A 12,113-nucleotide genomic window follows, 5' to 3' on the forward strand; every position below is an offset into this window, starting at 1 on the left:
GCTATTCATAAGGTTTTCAGTGACTAAATATTTGGAAGTAGTTCGTCACTCCTTCTTCCTAGTCTGTCTTCTTCTGGAAGCTCATCTGAAACCTGTCCACCATGGGTGATCCTGCTGGTATTTAAAATACCAGTGGCATAGCTTCCAGAATCACAGCAACTCACAAGCCACCACCGTACGACAAACTGACAGATGAGTGGTTGATATTCAACTGTTTCAAGAGGTAGAATATGATCAAGAGCCAATGATACTGAAGGAAGAAGTCCAAGATGCATTGAAGTAATTGGCAAAGAACAAGGCACCAAGAATTGATGGAATAAAAGTTGAAACCTTTCACGAAAGTGAGACAGCACTGGAGACCACTCATCTATGCCAAGAAATTTGAAAGACCACTAATTGGCCAACTGATTGGAAGAGATCCATATTTGTGCCCATTCCAAAGAGAGGTGACCCAATGGAATGCAAAAATCATCAGACAATCTCTTTGATATCCCTTGTGAGTAAAGTTTTACTAAAGGTAATACAGAAACGGCTACAATCATACATTGACAGAGAACTTCCAGAAGTTCAAGCTGGATTCAGAAGAGGACGTGGAACAAGGGATATCATTGCTGATGTCCGGTAGATCTCGGCTGAAAGCAGAAAATACCAGAAAGATGTTTACCTGTGCTTTATTGGCTATGGAAAGGTTTTCGATTGTGTGGGTCATGACAAGCTATGGACAACATTGAAAAGTATGAGTATTCTGGAACACTTAATTGTGCTCAGAAGGAATCTGTACCTGGACCAAGAGGCAGTTGTTCAAACAGAACATGGGAACACTGAACTGCTTAAAAATAAGAAAGGTGTGTGACACAGTTGTATTATTTCACCATACTTATTCAACCTGTATGCTGAGCAAATCATCCAAGAAGCTGGGTTATATATGAAGAAAAACATGGCATCAGGATTGGAGGAAGACTCATTAACAACCTGCGATATGCAGATAACACAATCTTGCTTGCTGAAAGTGAAGAGGACTTCACTTACTGATGAAGATCAAAGAGCACAGCCTTTGGTATGAATTGCATCTCAGTGTAAAGAAAACAAAAATCCTCATCACTGGACCAATAAATAACATTCTTTTATAAATGGAGAAAAGATTGAAGTTGTTAAGGACTTCATTCTTCTTGGATCAACTATCAACACTCAACGAAGCAGCAGTCAAGAAATCAAACGACATATTGCATTAGGCAAATCTGCTTCATGAGACCTTTTTAAAGTGTTGAAGAACAAAGACGTAGGCTTGAGGACTAAGGTGCGCCTGACTCAAGCCATGGTATTTTTAATAACCTCATATGCATACGAAATTTGGACAGTAAATAAGGAAGACTGTAGAAGAATTGATGCTTTTGAGTTATGGTGTTGGAGAATATTGAAAGTGCCACTGGCTGCCAAAAAAACTAATGGATCTGTGTTGAAAGAAATGCAGCCAGAGTGCTCCTTGGAAGCCAGGATGGCCAGAGTTCATCTCTCACTTCGGACATATTGTCAGGAGGGAACAGTCACTTGAGAAGGATATCATATTTGGTAGGTAGAGGGAGGGTCAGAGAAAAAGTGGAAAGACGCCCAGCGAGATGGATTGGCAAAGTGGCAACATCAATGGGCTCAAGTGTGGCAACAATTGTGAGATTGGCCCAGGACTGGGCAGTGTTTTGTTCTGTTGTGCATAAGGCTGCTATGAGTCGATACTGACTTGATGGCACCTAACAACAAAGCTCTCAGCAGAAGTATTACAAGACACATTGCCAGTTGGCGCAGAAGTTTGGTTTAATTCTAGCAAGTGACTGGACGCAGGATTCCCACAGGTGGGCTAGGCAGAGCAATAGGGAATCGTGGCTACTGTACTTGGCGCTTTGGTAGTGTAGTAATTACGAGTTGGGTTGCTAACTTCAGGGTCAGCAGTTCGAAGTTACCAGCTGTTCTGCTGGAGAAAAATGAGGCTTTCTCCTCCCATAAAGATTTATAACCTCGAAAACCCTATGCAGCGTCATTATGAGTCAGAACCGAATCCATGGCACACAACCACCACCACTGTACTTGAGGACAGAAAAAGTGAGGATGTTTAGACCCTGAAGTCTGTTCATGAGCAGTAGAATCCCAGCCATGGGACTGGGGGTCAGAGGCAGAACTTAGGACAGATGCCCAGGGATCAGCTGTTCTGCCTGTAACCACAAGAACTTGAATAATTGTTGAGCACTTACCATTCATGAAGCAGCTAAGGTGGAGTTTTACACCTGTCAGGACTAACTAAAGACAGAAACACGACAGAAACCCCAGTGGATCCTAGCGTGAGGAGCTAAGGAGGGGAGGTATTGACTGACCCACATGCCCCAGACCTTCAGAACCATGGGCTTAAAGTGGCTTTTACCTACATTGTATCTCAAACTACAAAAGGGAGCACTCAGAGAACGTGTGCCAAAGAACTCAGAACACTCAAGGCCCAAATAACCAAGTTTATTAGAGGTTTTGGGGTAAGCTGGCTGCTCTCCTTCCTTCTCTGCCATTCCCTGAGGACTCTGGGCCTGCTGGCTACTTTCTAAAGCCAAGTTGGAGCAGAAAAGATCTCAAATGCTTCATAAAAACAAACTTTGGGGGTGTTGATGGACTCCATGGAGCCCTGTTTGGGTTCCAAGGTGCCTCTTGGCTCTGGGGGCTCCCTGGACTAGGCAGGTGGGCCCCAACACCGCAGTGACTTGGTGACTGAAGGTGCCTCTTGGAAGAAGTGCTAACATCGATGCTGCCCTGCTCTGTGTGCGGGTCCCCTGCCTTAGGAAGCCGACTAGGAGTGGGATTCTGCAGGTTCAGGTCGGGGACAGAGTGCTGGGGCTTAGACGGCTGTGAGGACCAGGATATCTTGTTCAAAATGGTCATGCTCAGCCTCACTGCGGCAGACCGGAGACTCCCTTTAAAGCTGGAGCGGTCTGTGGAACTGGAGGAAGACTGATGACCATCCCCTCCGGCCTCCATAGATTCCAGGTTTCCTCTTCTCCAGTATGTGGGATCCTGTAGTTTGCTTCTGGGAAGCTCAGGAACCGCCCACAAGGGGCCCTCTTTCCTCTGATTGTAGTGACGTGCCCTAGAACCTGAGGTCCTCACTCTGCTAGGAGCCCTCTCTGCCATCTGGGAGACCGCTGGCCTGACCATTTTCCTTCCTTTGACGGTCTCACTGGAAGACACTTCTGCCCTTTCTCCGCTACACCAGCTCCCAGACTCTGCTTCAGGTCTGGGGTTTCTTGGAACCCAGAACCGGGTCTCTCCTTGGGTTGCCTTTCGGTCTCTGGCGCCACCTGGTGGTCTGGTTGTCCTGGGCTTTTCAAGGTGGATGGGCCCGCCCAGTGGCTCTGTCCAGTATGGTCCACACTTCTCCAGGGCTCTAGACTGTGTAGGAAGTTTGGGGCACTTTCTTCCTGGGGCATTAACCCTCGGAGGCTTCTTTGGGGGCTTAAGACCTGCCCTGGAGCCCTGAGCTTCACCGAATCTCTTCTGCTGCCCTTGGAATTTATGATCGGTGTATAATCCAGGGAGCCTCAGCCCAGCAATAGGCAACGGACAAGATCCTAAGAAGTTAAGGAGCAAATAGGACTCCAAGATGCGCTTGGGAAGGCCCCACTTGAGGTGTGCAATCTTCCGCCGCATGAGGGACTCCAGGACCAGTCGTTGGCTCTTCTTGAGAACTGGCCCCTTGGGCAGGTCAGTGAGAGCAGTAGCAGTGCCCGGAAAAGCTGTGGCACCTTGGGAGGCTGGGCCACATTGGAGAGAAGGGCAGACAGACGGCAGACTCAGGGTGGCCACAGATGAAGGCAGGTTCCAGGGTTGCTGAGTCAAGCTGGAGGCTTTCCCTAGGACCACGTCTTTGTCATTTCGTCCACCTCTCTGAGGTTCATGCTCCCTGGCTGGGACTGGGCCCCAAATGGCCAAATGCTCTTCCTCCCCATTGACCAGAAGGAGGACTTCATCCTGCTGAGGTAGGTGCTTCATCTCAGGATCAGGAGCAGAGGCTAAACTACTCATAGGCACAGCCTGTCCTCGTTCTATGGTCTCATTCCCAGAACTAGTGAGGGCTGTGGGCTGTGCCAAGCTGGGCTTCCTGCCCTCACCCCCAGCACAATCAGCTTTGAGATTTTCCTTAGCAGCATCTTTTTCTCTGACCTGGTTCTTCTTTCTGTCCCTTGGTACTCCAGCATCCTCAGCTCCGCTCTTTCTCTGACTCCCTACATCCCAGATTTCAGTAGCATCTTTGTCACCAACCTTGTTCTGGTTCCCTTGTCCTTCTGTCTGGATCTCTCTATTAATTTCACTTCTTAACTCTCCCTGATTCACTCCCCCAGATGCCTGGATCTCGGAACCATCATCAACTCCGGACCCTCTCAAGTTTCTCTTCCCTTTTATTGGACTGTCTGCAGCATTCTCACTTCCCATCTGTTCTTGACTCTTCCACTTTGATAACTGGGCATCTCTATCACCATCACTTATTAAAGGAATCTGGTTTTCTTCCCCAGGTGCCCAGATCTCTGGACCATTAACTTTATTTAGCGATGTTGTCTGATTGTCTCCCACAAGTTTCTGGATCTTTGTATTGTCCTCATTTCCAACCTCTCTTTGGTTTCTCTGTTCTGATGCCTGATTTTCTGCACTGTCCTCACCTCCAGCCTGCTCCCAGTTCTTCATCCTTGGAGAAGAGCTCTCTTCATTAATTTCACCATCTAATTGTTCCTGCTTCTCTCTCTCAAATCTCTGGGTCTCTACACCATCCTCACCTCCAGCTTCTCTTTGATGTCTCTTCTCTGGAGCTTGGATTTCTGTCCTGTTCTTACCTCTCATCTGCTCTTGGTTCTTCCACTTGGATAAATGGGCATTTCCATCACCATCACTTCGTAACTGACTCTGGTTTTCTTTCTTAGGTGCCTGGGTCTCTATGCCATTCTCACCTCCAGCTTCTCTCTGGCTTCTATTCTCTGGAACCTGGAGCCGTACATTGTTTTCACGTTCAGTCTGCTCTTCTTTCTCCCAGCCAGATAAATGGACTTCTCCATTCATATTAATTGTTAATTTTCTCCAGTTCTCTGCCTCAAAAGCCTGGGTATTTGCACCATCCTTGCTTCTAACAGGAGCCTCATTCTTCCACTTTGATGTGTGAATTTTTCCATTCATTTCACTGCTTAATTGACCTTGGTTTTCTTCCTCAAATCTTTGTGTCTCCTCACCTTTAACTCCTCGCATGCTTCCCTTCCTTGATGCCTGCATGTCTGAACCATTCTTGTCTACAAGCTGGCCCTCACTCACTGCTCGGAACAGAGACCTTACTGGTGGCTGGATTGCTACAGCAGCTTTACCACTCAATTGTCCCTGGTTATCCACCTCAGGTGACCAGGCTTCTGCGCCACCCTCACCTCCACCTTCTCTCTGGTTTCTCATCTCTGGTGCCCAAATTTCTGCTGCCATCTGGCCTTGATCACCCCAACAGGATGTATCAAATTCTCTGTCAATTTCGCCTGCTACAGTTCTCTGGGTTCCCCACCATGGTGCCTGGATCACCACCCAGTCCTCCTCTCTGATCTCTTTCAATTTCATCCTCCAAAACATTGGATTTTCTCCAGCATCCTTGCCTTTCCCCGGGTGTTGGTTTCCCCACCCTACTGGAATGTCAAGTCTTAATTTCATCTCATTCTTTCCTCTAGCTTTCTTCTTTTGACCTTGATTCTGGTTCTCCCACCCTGGTGTCTGGATCTCTGGAACAGTCTCATGTCCCACCCATATCTGTTTGCTCCACACCAGTGCCTGGGTCTTTAAACACTCTTCTTTGACCTGTCCCAGGTTCTGCCTCCCAGCCATCTGGAAATGCACAGCATCTTCACCTCCAAACTGGTCCTTTTTTCTCCTCTCTTCTGCCTGAATATTACCTCTATGCTGCTCTTGTTGCTCCCTCTCTGGTATCTGGAGCTCCTCGCCATTCTTACTAGTAGTTTGGCCCTGCATCCCCAATCCTTGGGTCTGGATATCTCCCTTGCCCTCCCCTGTGGCCTCTTTCTTGTTTCTCCTCTCAAATGCTTGAATCTCTGTAGCATCCTCACTACTACCCTCACCCTGGTTCCCCCACTTAGGTGATTGAGTCTCAGCATCGGTTTGACATCTTAACTGTTCCTGGTTCTCTATCCTATATGCCTGGGTTTCAGTAGGATTCTCTCCAGCTTCCCTTTGGTTTCTCTTCCCTAGTTCCTGGACTTGGGTTCCATTCTCACTTTCCATCTGGCCCTGGTTTTCAACCCCTGGTGTCAAGACCTCTTCATCAGTTTCATTTAGTACAAGTCTCTGGTCTCCCCACTCCAGGATCTCAGATGCTGTATCATCCTCCATTCCAGAGTCTATTGGAAGTTGACTTCCAGGTGCCTGGGGTTCCCCAGTATCCTCTTGTCTGCTCTGTCTCTGGTTTCTCCACCTCAGAGCCTGGTCCTCTGTCCTCTCCTTTCCTCTGTCTGCTATCTGATGTTCCCGCTCTGGTGCCCAGGCCTCTTGCAGGAAGCCCCAGGACCTCCATGTGGGCATTTCCTGTTGCTGATCGGAAGGAACAGATGGGAACTCTCTGGGACAGAACTGCAGCCTCTGAGCTGAAGAGAGGTTTGGGAGAGAGGTGGATAAGGATACAGAGGTGGGGTGGGACCTCATGCTGCTGTCAGGTGCAAGTTCTTCCAAGGAGTGGACCCACAACTGCTCCATCCTTTGACATATCTCCAGGTCCAGGGGCAGTGGCTCTTGAATCAGATGAGTGTGCCCATCACTGAGACCGCAGGATACCTCCCATGCGTCCCAGTAACTGTCCCGAGGGATCAGACAGGTGCTTGAAAAGGAGGTGCTGCCTAGGATGTGGGCATCCCAAGGTGGACCCTGATACTGACGCTGAGAGGAGAGCAGACACTGGACCCATGATTCCTGGAGACTTCTCTGGTATCCCCATCTTTGCTTTCGTATCCATCTTTGCACATGACCATCCAGATCCCTGAGCTCACCAAGACTGTTGCAGAACTCAGGAACATGTCTCCTGGAGGATACTGCCCTCTCCTGGGGTGGCACCTATGGGTGAGAATGGAAAAGCAATGCCCTTGAACACACATTTGCTCATCTGTTCCTCCCAGATCAATTACAACTCCCATTATCAGATGAGGATTATGGAACTCAACAGGGGAGTGACTTCCCTTAGGGTGAACAGTATTTATTCACTCAAGATGCACTTATAGAGTGTTTACTCCAAGGTAAGCATTGCTGGAGATGCTGGTGATACTGACATGAGCAAGACAAAGTGCTGGCTGGGAGCTCCATTCCAGGCTTGGAAGATAGCAAGAATGGAATAAAATCTTTGATACTGGAAAGTGTTCTGAGGAAAAGGAAAACAGAATGGGGGGCGGGGCCGGGGGGAAGGCTCAGGTCAAGGAAGGAGGTGACATTTGATTAGGGACCTAAATGCTAAACAAAACCAGACCTGTTGAGGCATGGCTGAATGCCGGCTTCTTTTTATCAGTAATTTACACAGCCAGACATCATGCAAAAGTATCATCTTCCCTTTAAAGTGCCTATGCCGTATGCTAAGGTTTTTTTTCATGGCATATCATTATTAAAGGTGAATACAAATAAATGAAATAATAACAGGAGCTTTCAAGAGCTGCTCACTGCTGATTATAGTGAACTTTTGCTATTTGATATGCTAATTGGTTATATTGTGGCTTCCAAATGCAATATTTAAATTGCTATGATCACAGCAAACATTCAGTAAATTAATGGCTTGCTTGTGTGTGTTAATTTCTATATGCTTTTCTCCCCTTTATAATTGAATCTGTAGTTTTATTTTCTTTGTAGCTTAGCATTTCTTGTCTCCCTTTCTTAAAAAAAAAAAAAAAAGACAACAAACTCATGCCATCAAGTTGGTGCTGACTCATGGTGACCCCGTGTGACACAGACTAGAACTGGTTTTCTTGGCTGTCATCTTAACAGAAGCAGTTTGTCTGGCGTTTCCTCTGTGAAACTGCTGTGTGGGTTTGAACCTCCAATCTTTAGGTTAGTAGTTGAGTGCGAACTCTTTCTATCACCCAGGGGCCTCAAACTGAATGCCAAAAACCCACTGCAGTCAAGTCTGTTCTAACTCACAGCGACGCTACTGGACAAAGTGGAACTGCTCCATAGGGCTTCCGAGGCTGTAAATCTTTACAGAAACAGACTGCCACATCTTTCTTCCATGGAGAAGCTGGTGGGTTTGACCCACTGACCTTTCAGTTAGCAGCCCAACACTTAATCACTAGGGCTTCTGTAACCTGAATGCAGTGATGGGCAAATCAGGTGACATCTGAGGACAGAGCATTATAGGCAGAGACCCTGAGAACAGAACAAGGTGGAGGGGACAATGAGAAGAATGGAGGAGGGGAGATCAGCAAAGAATGCCTGCCTCGGAGTCAAGATTGGCAGTTGGGATTTTATTCTGAGTGTGGCCACCATACACATCACAAAACATAGGCCATGTCAGCAATTTCTACATGTACAGTTAGTGACACTGATCACATTCTTCATGTTGTACAACTTTTCTCACTATCCTATTCCAAATCCTTCCGCCACCACCATTAATATAAATTCAAGGCTCCCAAAGCAAGCCCCCTCTCCCTTCCTTCCTACCCATTCGGTTAGCAGCCCAATGCTTAACCAGCTGTGTTATCAGGGTTCCTTCTACTCTTGGTAATCAATAATACGTCTTGGTTTCTCTATGTCTCCTTATTTCATGGGTGGGAGCATACAGTCTGTGTCCTTTTGTGATGGACTGACTTGGCTCAGTATGGTGTTTTTAAGACTTATCATGCAGTGGCAACATTAGGACAGTCTGTCCCTAAAAGTTCACTCTGGCCACAAACATGATGTTGGGCTTAAACCAGGTGCAGAAGGGTCATGGGATTCCACACATGGGTTCTGTCACTCCGTCATATATAATGGGAGCTGTGGGTCCCATACGTGGGTTATGTCACCCACCATATATTACAGTGGGAGCTGTAGGATTCCATACAGGCAAACTGAATCTCTGCTATCAGCAGTCGGCATAGGTCTAGCTGTAAGGGATGTAAGGAGGGCTCTGGGCTGCAAGTCGTGCTCAGTTTCTTAATCTGGGTGCTACCTGCAGAAGTATCTGGTTTGTGAAAATGCCTTGATCTGATGCTTTGTATGTGCATATTACCCTTTGATTCAAAGAAAAAGGTGACTTGCTGCTGCGTGGATGACAGGGGGTAGCCATGCATGAAGCCGTGGGGACCAGGCTGTTACTGTTCAGTCCAGGTGAGACAGGGCGGTTGGGAGCAGTGATGAGATTTGAGAGATGGTTTATGGACGTGGTGAGCGTGCTGGGTGAGAACAGGAAGAGTTCAGGATGACTCCTGGGTTTGGGCCTAACGACACTCTCTGAGTGTTGGTATTTATTCAGTGTGACACATCTCTGGTACCCAGGGCATCGAACAGGCGTTTGTTTGTTTTACATAGAGAAAAGCTTACTCATGTTTACCAGGGACTAGGGTGAGGAGGGAGTCCTGATGTGGTCCTGTAGGATAAGCACTGGACTGCTAACCTCAAAGCTGGCAGTTCAAACACACTAGCCGCTCCTTGGAAACCCTATACAGGATCGTTATGAATGGAAACAACTCAACAGTACTTAGCAACAAGCAGGTGAGGAGGGGAGCCTGGTAGTGCAGCGGTTAAGTGCTCGGCTGCTAATCAAAAGGTTTGAGCCCACTCGCTGGCTGCAGAGAGCAGCAGGGAAAGATGTGGCAGTCAGCAGTCAGCTTAGTAAGGATTTACAGCCTAGGAAATCCTACTGAGTAATTCTAATTCTACAATGTCCTATGGGGTCACTATGAGGCAGAATCAACTTGTCAACAACAGATTTGGGGGGAGAGGGGATGGAAGTTATTGCTAAAGGCGAACTGAGTTGCAGTTTGTTGTTGTTAAGTGCTGTCGAGTCGATTCCGACCCATAGTGACCCTGTATAGGGTTTCCAAGGAGCAGTTGGTAAGCTTGAACCACCGACCTTGCAGTTCAAACAGCTTTGCAGTCTGGCGCATTAACCCCCAGCGCCACACCAGGAGTTGCAGTTTGGGAGGATATAAATAAAACTTTTGAGAAATAACAGCAGTGATAGTTGAACAAAGTGGTAAGTCGGTTCCAACTCATAGCGACCCTGCATAGGGTTTCCGAGGCTGTCAATCTTTATGAAAGCAGAAAGCTTCATCTTTCTCCCGTGGAACAGCTGATAGTTTCAAACTGCTGCTGAACTTGAGGTTAGCAGCCCAACTCGTAACCACTACACCACCAGAGCTCCTTGAACACCATGGTGAAAAATAATGTCACCAAACGGCACAGCAAGAAAATTGCCAAAAAGGCAAACTGTTTGCTATATATGAGGGAGCTTCAAAAATAATGTGTAAAAATGGAGTGAAAAATAATGCAATTTTTCCATGAGCTTTTTAAAGTCCCTGGTGTCTTTTTTTTTTTTTTTTTTTTTACCACAATAATAATAATAAGGCACTGTGAGAGCTCAGGAGTCCTGGTGTGGCACTGTGGGTTAATGCATCAGACTGCAAAGCTGTTTGAACTGCAAGGTCTGTGGTTCAAGCCTACCAACTGCTCCTTGGAAACCCTAAACAGAGTCGCTATGGGTCGGAATCGACTCGACAGCACTTAACAACAACAACATGAGAGCTCATACTCCTCTCAGGAGGGTGTTAGGTTTGTTGTTGTTAAGTGCCTTCGAATCAGTTCCAACTCATATCTATCCTGATAGGGTTTCTGAGGTGAAGCTGATGGGTTTGAACCATCGACGTTGTGATTAGCAGTCCAGCACTAATCCTACAGTGCCACACCAGAACGCCTGGTGGTGGCTGCATGCCGTGGAGTCGGTTCCAACTCATAGCGACCCTGTACCGGGTTTCTGAGGCTGTAAATCTTTACAGGAACTGTGTGCTGAAGACCCGGGGGTGTGGGGGACAATCCTTTGGTTGGTTGATGATGCATGGAGGGGATTGTAACCATGGCAGTAAGACGATACATACGATAGAATGAATGTAAAACTACTGTTCTCCCATGTAAACTATCACATAATTCACAATAAAACAGTTAAGAAAAAAAAAATCTTTACGGGAGCGTTCCAACGCCTCATCTTTCTCTCGCGGAACAGCTGGTAGTTTCGAACTGCTGACCTTGTGGATCGCAGCCTGATTCGTAACCACTACGCTAGACAAGTATAAATTCAGCTCATATTATAATACGAGTTAGCAAGGTTGTGGTTCTTGGAGAACAAAACAAGCGGAGTTGTACCCTAGGGAGGAAACTTTCATTTTCTGGGTATGCAGTGCTGGGAGTAGTCAGTCCAAAGACACAGTTGCAAGATGCAGGTTTTTGGTTTTGTTTTTTACTGCCTTGAATCTTGCAAATTCCTGGATTCATTATGCCTGGAAAACACTTGATTTTCATTTTTCTGTCGTTGATTTTTTTTCCAGTTGGGATTGTTTCCATGTCTTTCATTAAGCATATCCCTTTCATGGGCAACAGTTTGAAACTACCAGCTGTTCCACGGGAAAAGGATGAGGCGTTCTGCTCCCGTAAAGATTTACAGCCTCGGAAACCTGGTACAGCGTCGGTATGAGTCAGAACCGACTCCAGGGCACACAACCATATCCCTTTCGTGTAGAGCGCCATCTCGTGGTAAAAATAATCATTGCAGACTATAAACCCGTTGTCATCGAACTGATTGGACAGTTCTATAGAACTGCCCTCACAGGGTTTCCTGGGCAGGATAATGCACTGGACTGCAAGGTTGGTTTGAACCACAAGGTTGGTGGTTCTTTATGAGATGGAGTTCTGGTGTGGTGCTGTAGAATAAGCACTGGACTGCCAACCGCATGATCAGCTGCTCAAACCCACCAGCCCACTCTTTGGAAACCCTACCAGGGTCACTATAAGTCTTAACTAATTTGATGGCACTTAACAACTCATGGAAAGGAGCTCTGATAGCTTAGTGGTTACAAATCGGGCTGCGAACTGCAAGATCAGCA

At 46.9% G+C, this 12,113-nt stretch overlaps 2 protein-coding genes across 2 annotated transcripts in view; both read right to left on the reverse strand.

Moving 5' to 3' along the window:
- Positions 1–2,869: 2,869 nt before the first annotated feature.
- LOC102822081 lies at positions 2,870–6,396 on the reverse strand. Its single transcript, XM_006866918.1, has 2 exons — positions 3,290–6,396; positions 2,870–2,924 (listed from the first exon to the last, which is right to left on the reverse strand). Exons 1-2 carry the CDS (start codon positions 6,394–6,396, stop codon positions 2,870–2,872), a joined length of 3,162 nt encoding a protein of 1,053 aa, XP_006866980.1.
- Positions 6,397–6,404: 8 nt separating this feature from the next.
- Positions 6,405–12,113, reverse strand: part of LOC102822466 (chromosome unknown open reading frame, human C22orf46) — a 6,895-nt gene continuing 1,186 nt past the window's right edge. Inside the window, exons 2-3 of the mRNA XM_006866919.1 lie at positions 6,479–7,110; positions 6,405–6,429 (exon numbers count right to left, since the gene is read on the reverse strand). Coding sequence (XP_006866981.1) covers positions 6,405–6,429; positions 6,479–7,110 — 657 coding nt within the window. The remainder of the gene's footprint in view (positions 6,430–6,478; positions 7,111–12,113) is intronic.

Source organism: Chrysochloris asiatica, unplaced genomic scaffold (assembly GCF_000296735.1).
Source record: "Chrysochloris asiatica unplaced genomic scaffold, ChrAsi1.0 scaffold00097, whole genome shotgun sequence".
In the NCBI taxonomy this organism is placed as follows: Eukaryota; Metazoa; Chordata; class Mammalia; order Afrosoricida; family Chrysochloridae; genus Chrysochloris; species Chrysochloris asiatica.

Coding starts and splice junctions, on each gene's coding strand:
- LOC102822081 (XM_006866918.1), bottom strand. CDS start 6,396: ATGGAGGATGATACAGCATCTGAGATCCTGGAGTGGGGAGACCAGAGA. Junction 2,925..3,289: donor GCAACCCAAGGAGAGACCCG/GTTCTGGGTTCC, acceptor GGTCTGCCGCAG/TGAGGCTGAGCATGACCATT.